This window comes from Thamnophis sirtalis, unplaced genomic scaffold (assembly GCF_051295495.1).
Source record: "Thamnophis sirtalis isolate CommonGarterSnake01/CBP01778 unplaced genomic scaffold, rThaSir2_p1.2 scaffold_4, whole genome shotgun sequence".
NCBI classification, from domain to species: Eukaryota; Metazoa; Chordata; class Lepidosauria; order Squamata; family Natricidae; genus Thamnophis; species Thamnophis sirtalis.
The window spans coordinates 120,184,877-120,194,811 of NW_028261384.1; the positions used below are offsets into that span (position 1 = coordinate 120,184,877).

At 47.3% G+C, this 9,935-nt stretch overlaps 1 protein-coding gene across 3 annotated transcripts; it reads left to right on the forward strand.

Moving 5' to 3' along the window:
• The first annotated feature begins 356 nt into the window (after positions 1–356).
• On the forward strand, positions 357–9,530 carry LOC148046326 (uncharacterized). Of its 3 annotated transcripts, none has more exons than XM_087713960.1 (2): positions 357–1,273; positions 8,054–9,530. In XM_087713960.1, exon 2 carries the CDS (start codon positions 8,103–8,105, stop codon positions 8,856–8,858), a length of 756 nt encoding a protein of 251 aa, XP_087570086.1. In that variant the 5' UTR covers positions 357–1,273; positions 8,054–8,102; the 3' UTR covers positions 8,859–9,530. The 3 variants fall into 3 exon arrangements, with proteins under 3 accessions (XP_087570086.1, XP_087570084.1, XP_087570085.1); XM_087713958.1 differs by having other exon boundaries at positions 357–842; XM_087713959.1 differs by lacking the exon at positions 357–1,273 and adding an exon at positions 1,287–1,952.
• Positions 9,531–9,935: the final 405 nt, after the last annotated feature.

Sequence of the window (9,935 nt, forward strand, 5' to 3'; positions counted from 1 at the left end):
ATACCTTTATTCTTACCATCTCGCTTCCTCTATTAGGATTCGCGGACGCTTAAGAAAAGATTGCGCATAAAAGAAAAAGCCCGTTTCTTCTTCTCCCCATTCCCCAAAAGGTAGAGTAAACGGAGAGGGGATCTGCGCGGGAGGTGAAGTGGGGAAATTGGAATGACTGGGATTCGGGAGCGGTTGCTTCACTGGGAGCAAGCATTCCCACCATCACCACTTCCATTCCGCCTGGCTTTTTCCCAATCCTACAGGAAGAATGTTTACCCGGGAACCGCTTTAGCCTGAGCCGGTGGGAGAAACTGCTGCGTTTCCGTCAGGACATTTTACACTGTGACACTCACTACTCCTCCTACTCCTCTTTCTCCTCCCCCTCCTCCACCCTCCAGCCTTGCCCACCCACCTCTGGTCTAGGTACATCCTCCACCCTCCTTTCCTTCTCCTCGGGGGTCTTCTCCTCTTTCTTTCTTTCTTCCGACTTGCTCTTGAGTTCTCCTTCCTTTTTCTTTAGGACTGGTGGTCCCTCTCTTCTATGAGACACTAAGGGGAGCTGATACCTTGTTCTGAATATTATATACCCATTATTGATTTTGGGAAGTAGGGGAAAGGTAGGTGACAGCTGCCATACACAGAAGGATTCGAGATCTCTCTCTTTCTCATCACAAAAAGCCACACCGGTAGCGCTGAACGGGTCTCCTGGCCGCTTGGAGATGGAGGTGGTTGATTTTAAACTGATATTGGGAGCCCTGTGCTAAACTCTACCAAGTCTTTGGGCGAATAATCAGCTTGGATTCATCTGCCAGGATGTTTTGGCATTGCTTGCCACCGGCTATGCCTGTTGGGTAGGTGCTCCCAATCTTGAATCCTTTCTTAAGAATCATCTTTATCACTATAACTGTGCTTTGGATAACTTTGCTGCTTCTCTGGATTTGTTGCTTTGGGATTGCTGCCTGCCCCTGCCAAAAATGTCATTGCTGTCTTTTTCTTTGTGAGTCTTTCAGGCAGGGCATGTTCTGTCAGACACATCCTTAAGAAGAATTTGGATTTATATTGCTCAGGGTTTTGCTTGGATCACTGCCTGCCTCTGCCAGTTGACTTTGTCATCTTGATAGGTGGCCCAAAGACCTCACTTACCTCCTCCTGGACATTACAGCGGCATTCTTCTACAGGATAAAAGCACAAGATGCATGGTGGCACCAACTGCACCATGCTGTGAAACTTAGGTACAGGGATGAGAGTTGAGAACAGAGATATTGAATATCACCCAAGCAGGGTAAGTTTAGAGCCTGTTTAATTCCATCTACGTATGCATCTACGCATGGTAGCTACTATTATATGGGAGAGAAAGGTGGAAGTGCATGGACTTCTGCCAAAATCATTCTGTGGAATTTAATAAGCTAGTCCTCAGGCTATAAATGATACCTAGGCTAGAAAAGAAAAGCTGCTGCAAATGCTAATTGGAGAGGTAGCAATTGGTATGTAATATTCAAGGAAGAAAATCATGGTGTGTGTGTGTGTGCAAATTGGCTTGTCCCAAAAATGGGGGAGCTAAGATCCAATTAACCTGCAATTTCTGCTATGTAGCTCTTCACTTCTTCCAATCTATTCAATCCTCAACTGGCACTGGAGGCTTCTCCTTGAAGCCTTATAAATAAAATTCTGAGCTTCCATGTTCAGAAGTAGTTTAACTCTGAACAGTAAAGGAACACTGCTGCTTTTGTGATTTCCTCTGCAAACCTCCCAAAGCATCTGGTTGGCTAAGAAGGAAATAAAAACCTTCAAACAGAGAAGAAAACAGATAGCCACAAATTTAAGAAAAAAAATCCTAGGAAACATCTGAGCACTCTGACTTTCCAGTTGCTGCTGCCATACAAAAAGCCCAGCATCCGTATCAGGAACTCTTTGCTATTTCCCTAAATGTTTTTAAAGATTGATAGGTGCACCACTTTTCAGTAAGTTATTTTTTGTAATTCATGTGAAATGTTGATGTATGAGCCAGTATATATTCTTTAAAAACTAAAACAACTTTTTTCCTGCACTTCTTAGTCTTTTTCATTCTTTCCTTAGTAATAGAGAGGTGGATTTTTTTGACCCTTTGGGTCAATGCTGACTCCTGGCAACTGCCCTAGAGAGACAAATTCCTGCATTTTTCTTGATAAGATTTCAAAATTTTTAAGATTTTTTTTTTTTTAAGATTTTAACTTTATTTATATGCCACCCTTTTCCCTGAGGGGACTCAGGGCGGCTCACAATCCAGGGGGAGGAAAAAAACAAAACAAGATACACACATAAAGACAATACATCATTAAAAAGCGCAACAGTCATACTATTTGGGTGGGGTTGAAATGTCTTGCCATTGCCTGCTTCCTAGGTCTGAGAGAATGTGACTGGCACAAGTTCACCCAGCTAGCTTTGCAGCTAAAGCAGGACTGAAACTCATAATCTTTCTAGCCTTATGCCTTAACTAGTAGACCAAACAGCCTCATAGTAATAGGAGTAGGAGAAGTGGTGGTTTGATTAGTTAAGCAATTACAACTTTACAAGTTGTAGTGTATATAATGTCTCTTGCCTCATTCTGAAGACCACATTTCCCCTATCTGAACCTTGCAAATCATCCCTGAGCCAAGATAATCATTGGGTTAGCCACTCTGAAATCAGAATATTGGGGCTTTGTCCTGACCCAGCATTGTTGTTTTTATGTGTTAACACACCTGGAAAGTGCCAAATTGAAGAAGGCTATTGGAAATAATCAATTCTCACTATGTTAGCCCGCCCTAGCCTAGTCAATCTTTATTAAATATCTTGTTTTGCATTTCTTTTATTACTGTTGACATGAATTTTATACATCTATTATATGGTCCAGATTTTAAAGGGCAAAACCTGGCTGATAGGATTAAGATGTTTATTAAATACAGTAAATATATAGGTATTATTTAGGGTTTGATCGGGAGTCTTGATGTTTGTAGTGTTTGTAAATGTTTTGTTCAGGTGTTAGGTGCATTGATTTCTCAGAATTCTGCTGAATCACATTCCTAAGTGAAGTGAAACAAGGCAAGGTCAGTTACTTTGCTACCAGGTAAAATAGTTTGCTGCTATATAGAATGCATGTTTCCAGATCTAGTGTGTCCAGTAGGCCTTTACTAATTAAGTATGCTTAGGATTGCAGTCTTGCTAGCCCTAACAGTTGAGACTACAAACTTTACACATCATCAAAGAAATAATAAATTGCAGTTTTGCAGCCTAATCCTGTGCTTTTTCATTCAAAGATAACATTTACGTTGGGAAAATCAGGTTTTGAAATGTAATATCCAAAGTACAAAAGGAGATAGTAGATTTGGATTTATTGCCAAATCAAGTGTTCCTTAGATATCCTAGGAAAGTTGTAACCATAAAGATACTTAGCTGGAGTAATCTCCCTGAAAAGAATAATATCTACTTCTAAGTAGACATGCACAATTTTGGGATGTCACTGGATTAATGGCTGAAAAGTTTAATTGACAGGGCCTAAAGCACCATCCAAATTGTCCTGCTAAACCTCATTAGCAGAGTGAGTTCTTTTAAACAGCCTGGATTTAAATACAAAAATGCTAAATACAAATGAAAAAATGGTTCTGAAAGCCTCTGTGAGGCAAAATGTATTCATTCCATATTTAATTCCACTCTGCCCCCAAAGAGGAAAACAAATGAGCAGAATATTTTAAGCTATATCTCCTCTAGTGATGACATCGCTTGTCATGCCACCATTGGCAGCAAGGAAAGAAAATACTCACTTCTGCTCTGAGCCATAACTTGACGTAGTTTTGGTTTGATGAATAAAGTACAGTTGGCCAAGGTCACCCCTCTAAGCCAAGTGCAAACAAATAACGTGGCATATTTTGTGTGAGATGTGAATTCAGTCTGAGAATCTATCCAATCTGCAGAAGCAGAAGCGGATGGGGGCCCGGATCCACCTCTCGTCCCAGAGTGCATGGTATGAATGGCCTGCCGGGGAGAACGGGGGTCGTGGGAGGGGAGGAAGGGTCTATGGGGATGGGGACGGGCTGGAGCATCCCGGTTACGTTTGGGAGGAGCAGGTACGACGGGAGCTACAGGGCTAGCCATTACCGGGGAAGGAGGGTTTGCTATGTCATAGCGATCCCTCGTTCCGGCCCTGATAGCTCAACTCAAGGACCAGGTGGCAAGAGAAGTCAGGGCCCTGGTCTTGGGTTGCTGTTGCTAAATGCCAGGTCTGTGATTCATAAAGCTCCCCTCGTCCAGGACTTAATATTAGACGAGGGGGCAGACCTGGCATGTATTACTGAAACCTGGCTGGGCCACGAGGGAGGAGTCCCCCTCTCAGAAATGTGCCCAGAAGGGTTTCAGGTGCTCCACCAACCATGACACCAGAGAAGGTATTTGGTATTTATTCGATTTGTAAGCCGCCCTATTTCCCGAAGGGACTCAGGGCGGCTGAACAAAAACCAGGGGAAGGGGAAAAACAAATACAGAAAGTAAGACAAACAGGACAGTGATACAACAATTTAAAAAGCACAGCTAGCGCAGCAAATTCGAGTAGGTGGGGGGGAACTCAACCCCAGGCTTGCTGGGACAGCCAGGCCTTAACGGCTGTCCGGAAGGCCTGAAGGATGGCGAGGGTCCGAATCTCCACGGGGAGCTTGTTCCAAACGGCCGGAGCAGCCACAGAGAAGGCCCTCCTCCGGGTGGTCGACAGCCGGCATTGGCCGGCAGATGGAATTCGGAGGAGGCCTAATCTGTGGGATCTAATGGGTCTATGGGAGGTAATTGGCAGGAGGCGGTCTCTCAAGTACCCAGGTCCAATATCATGTAGGGCTTTATAAGTAATAACTAGCACCTTGAAGCGTATCCGGAGACCAATAGGCAACCAGTGCAGCTCTCGGAGGATAGATGTGACGTGGGTGTACCGTGGCGCACCCACAATCGCACACGCGGCTGCATTCTGGACCAGCTGAAGTCTCCGAACACTCTTCAAGGGCTGCCCCATGTAGAGCGCATTGCAATAGTCCAGTCTTGAGGTCACAAGGGCATGAGTGACTGTTGTAAGATCCTCCCGGTTCAGTAGGGACGCAAAGGGGTGGGGGAATGGCAGCTATTATCCGAGAGTCATTAGCTCCTCGTGGGATCCCTGCTCCGGAGACTGTCGGGTGTGAGTCCCTTCTGGTGAAGTTGGACCTAGGAGGTCAAGTGGGCTTGTTTCTAACGTACCTACCTCCCAGCTGTGTTACAACAGCCCTGCCTGCGCTCCTAGAGTCAGTAGCCGGACTGGCGGTTGAATTCCCCAGACTGATAGTACTGGGGGATTTCAACCTGCCATCTCTTGGCGAACGCTCAGATGGGGCGCAGGATTTCATGGCTTCCATGACAACCCTGGACTTGACCCAGGTAATTCAGGGTCTGACTCATACAGCGGGACACACGCTCGACCTTGTGTTTCTCTTGGGGCAGTGGAGATCTGGAACTGAAGGGCATGGAGATCTCGCCCTTGTCATGGTCAGATCACTTCCTACTGAGGCTTGATTTTTGGAAGCTACTCCCCCACTGCAGGTAGGTGGAGCCGATTAAATGGTTCCACCCCAGGCACCTGATGGACCCATTGGGATTTCAGACGGAGCTTGGAGAGATACCTGACTCCGTTGCCCACAATCCGACAGTCCCTGGTCGCTGCTTGGAATACAGCGGCGGCTGGGGCACTAGATCGGATTGCGCCTTTGCGGCCTCTCCGTGGCAATGGATCCAGGAGGGCCCCTTGGTTTACCGAGGAACTCCGGGAGATGAAGCGCCAAAAGAGATGCCTAGAGCGACGCTGGAGGGCTACTCATTTTTTCGCTCTTATTGCGTCCGCAGAATCCCACCCGGCTGCCCTGTTTAGGGTAACCCGCTCCCTCCTGAAAGGAAGGGATGCGGGGAATCCTTACAGGGAAGGGCTGAGGAATTTGCTCAGTTTCTGTCAGCAAAGTCACTCAGATTCGGATGGACCTGGACTCCATTTGGACAGTACCAGCGGAGATGCCGAGGGAGGGCCTTGATCGGATTTCTTGGAGTGAGTTCCAGCTTGTCACTCCTGAGGAAGTAGACAAGGCCATGGGAACGATGAGTGCCTCCACCTGCTTACTGGACCTGTGTCCCTCCTGGCTGGTCTTGACCAGCAGGGAGGTAACACGAGGCTGACTCCAGAGGATTGTGAACACCTCTCTGCAGGAGGGATCTTTCCCGCAACCTCTGAAGGATGCGGTGGTAAGACCCCTCCTTAAGAGCCTTCTCTGGACCCAGCTATCCTTAAAAACTACCATCCAGTCTCCAACCTCCCTTTTTTAGGGAAGGTTGTTGAGAAGGTGGTGGCCTTTCAACTCCAACGGACCTTGGATGAAGCAGATTATCTAGATCCCTTTCAGTCGGGTTTCAGGTCTGGTTACTGCACCGAAACGCTTTGGTTGTGCTGACGGATGATCTCTGGTGGACATTCCTGTATCCTGGTGCTCCTTGATCTCTCAGCGGCCTTCAATACCATCGACCATGGTATTCTTCTGCAACGACTGGAGGAAGTGGGAGTGGGAGGCACCGTTTTACGGTGGTTCTCCTCTTACCTCTCAGGCAGGTCGCAGTCGGTGTTGGTTGGAGGACAGAGGTCGACCCATAGGCGCCTTAAATATGGGGTGCCGCATGGCTCGGTCTTGTCCCCCCTCCTATTTAACATCTACATGAAGCCACTGGGTGAGATCATTCGCCGGCACGGGATTAAATATCACCAATACGCGGACGATACCCAGTTGTATCTCTCCGCCCCGTGCCAACTCAGTGTAGCAATGGAAGTGATGTGCCAGTGCCTGGAAGCTGTCAGGGCCTGGATGGGAGTGAACAAGCTTGCACTCAAGCCTGACAAGACCGAGTGGCTATTGATGTTGCCCCCGAAGGACAGTCCAGACATTCCATCGCTTAGCCTGGGGGGTGAAATTTTACACCTCTCAGAGAAGGTCCGCAACTTGGGTGTCCTCCTGGACTCGCAGATGACACTAGAACATCATCTGTCAGCTGTGACCAGGGAGGCTTTTGCCCAGGTTCGCCTGGTGCACCAGTTGCAGCCCTACCTGGACCGGGAGGCACTTCAAATGGTCACTCACGCCCTCGTCACCTCAAGACTTTATTACTGTAACGTGCTCTACATGGGGCTACCCCTGAAAAGTGTTCAGAGACTACAATTGGTCCAGAATGGCCGCGCAAGCGATATTGGGTGTACCTAGATACACCCATGTTACACCTATCTTCCGCGAGCTGCACTGGCTCCCTATCGGTCTCCAAACGCACTTCAAGGTGCTGGTTATCACCTTTAAAGCCCTACATGGCCTAGGACCCGGATATCTGCGAGACCGCCTCCTGCCACACACCTCTCAACGGCTGATAAGATCTCACAGGATGGGCCTTCTCCGGGTAACATCGACCGGACAATGCCGGCTGGCAACTCCTCGGGCGAGGGCCTTCTCTGTAGCTGCTCCGCCCCTGTGGAACGATCTACCCCCAGAGATCCGGACCCTTCCCACTCTCTCGGCCTTCCGAAAGGCCACTAAAACCTGGCTATTCTGGTAGGTCTGGGGCTGTTGACCTCATGAAACGAGGTCCAGCCCCACCTGGATTGAGTGTATGATGTGTAGCTTTTTAATCTGTTTTCTCTTTCCCTATTTTTAACTTTTTATGTTTTTAATATTGTATTTTGTAAGCCGCCTGGAGTCCTTTGGGATTGGGCGGCATATAAATTCATTAAATTTACAATTTACAATCATAATGTAGCATTTTCTTCACCCATTCCAAAAAACACCTGTATTAAGATGCTAATTTCATTCGCTTAAACTGCTTAATTTTGTATATTTGAATGTCAGCCACAACTGTTCAACTTGTTGACATGGATATTTAATTAAAATTTCACAGTTCTACCCTTAAAACGTTTGTGGCTGTTTCTATATGGCTGTTTTTTTAAAAAAACTATTAATATATCATTACATTGCATAGGTTAATTGTTGCAGTTGCTTTTTTCTTTTTACAGACTTGGTACTGCGGACCAAGGAAATCACTCACATTCTCATACAAAACTTATGGAGCTGCAGAGACATTCCAAATCTATAAAGGATCCTCATAAATTCTCAGAAACGTTGGATTGCCTGCAAGAACCCAAAAGCAATGTGGGTCAGCATATCAACCTGGAGATGGGGGTTGAGGGAGAGGATGCCCATTCTTCACCTCCTAAACTCTCTCGGCCACCAGCACCTTCTCCTAGCGGTACCCTTGTCCAAAGTTTGAATAGCTTACCGGGAGCAGACAGGCGGGTACACGCTCCGGGTGTGACTACAACAGGCCTCGACCAAGGAGAAACCTCTCGACTAGGACATTACCTGTTGATTGACAACCAGGGGATGCCCTACACTGTACTGGTAGAAGAAGGAGTGGGGACACCTGCGGGCCCTGAAGGGGGTGGGAGTGGGGGGACCTTGCGCAAGGTATACAGCTGCCCTGTGTGTTTGCGAACATTCGAGTACCTGTCTTACCTCCAACGCCACAGCATTACTCACTCAGAAAGCAAGCCCCACATCTGCCGGGCATGTGGCAAAGCTTTCAAGCGCACTTCCCACTTGGAGCGTCATAAGTATACCCACTCGGGCCGGAAGCCTCATCAGTGCCCCATCTGTCAGCGCCGTTTCCGTGATTCTGGAGAGCTCTCCCATCACCAGCGGGTGCACACTGGCGAGCGGCCCTTCCAGTGTGAAGCATGCCACATGCGCTTCGGGGAACGCAACACTCTCCAGAGGCACATCCGCCGGAAGCATCGACTGCAGCTCCTCCCCACGCCATAAAAGACTGGCCTTTGGGGCGGGGGGGGGGGGACTTAATTTGGCCTGAAGACCTATCTAGGAAAGTGTCATCCAGGCTCTGTTAGCTTCCATGCATGCAATGATAATCCTAGCCTGCTTAAATCTGCCTGGGCTTTATCGATCCGATATTTCCACATCTGTCAACACAATGACAACTTGTTCCATTGGAAAAACTGGAGTGCAGAATTTCTCCCCAGTGTGCTAAAAATTGGCAGGCATGCTGAGAGCAGCTTGACAAGATTTGACATGGACCTACTTTCTCTTGCCAACGAGGACTTGGTATGATATTTTATATATACTAGAGTGTATCATGCCTGTATGTACCTCCCCCCCCACCCCCGCCAGGAAGATCCTTTCCCTTCTGCTTTGTTCCCGAGCATCACTGTTACCTTCGCCCGTATAGGCAGTGCACACCTAGCATGGATACAACGGCTGAACATCACTTCTCCACCACATGCACTGTAGTGTGGTTGCATTTAGCTTCAGTGTTCTGGTAGGAGTCGTTTTCTTGTGCCAGGCCTAAATGGCAGGGAGACTCCAACAGGCCCTGGGTAGACTTACCCATACTGCATAAACACTGCCTTTATTATCTATGCCCCAAAGGCCTGTTTATCAGATAGACCAACATTGCATGCCTATTTAACAATGCCTCTGTAGAACCACCCGCTAAGCATGGAGGTAGGCCTCCCTTTCCATATATTGTTCAATACCCAAACAGCCTGGTGGAAAACTAGGTCCTTCCTATCCATTCTAGAGTTTGTATCAAGAGTCCAACTGGTGTGGGAAGAGATGCCAAAATGGACAACTATGAGGATACTTTTTTCTTCTACATAGGATTTGAAAGAGAATGGAGGTTTTGTCCAAGTGAGCGATAGAAGAGACTGGGGGAAATGTCAGCTAAATTTATGGAAAACAAGGATTTGGCTCTCCCTTTATGATAATGTGAAAGTACAAAAAAGTGAATGGAGGTGTGCTTCCCTTATAGTCCCTTGGGTGCTGAAATTAGGTGAAATTATGAAGAATTTGAATGATGTTTGCTTATTGAGCCTCCCCCCCCCC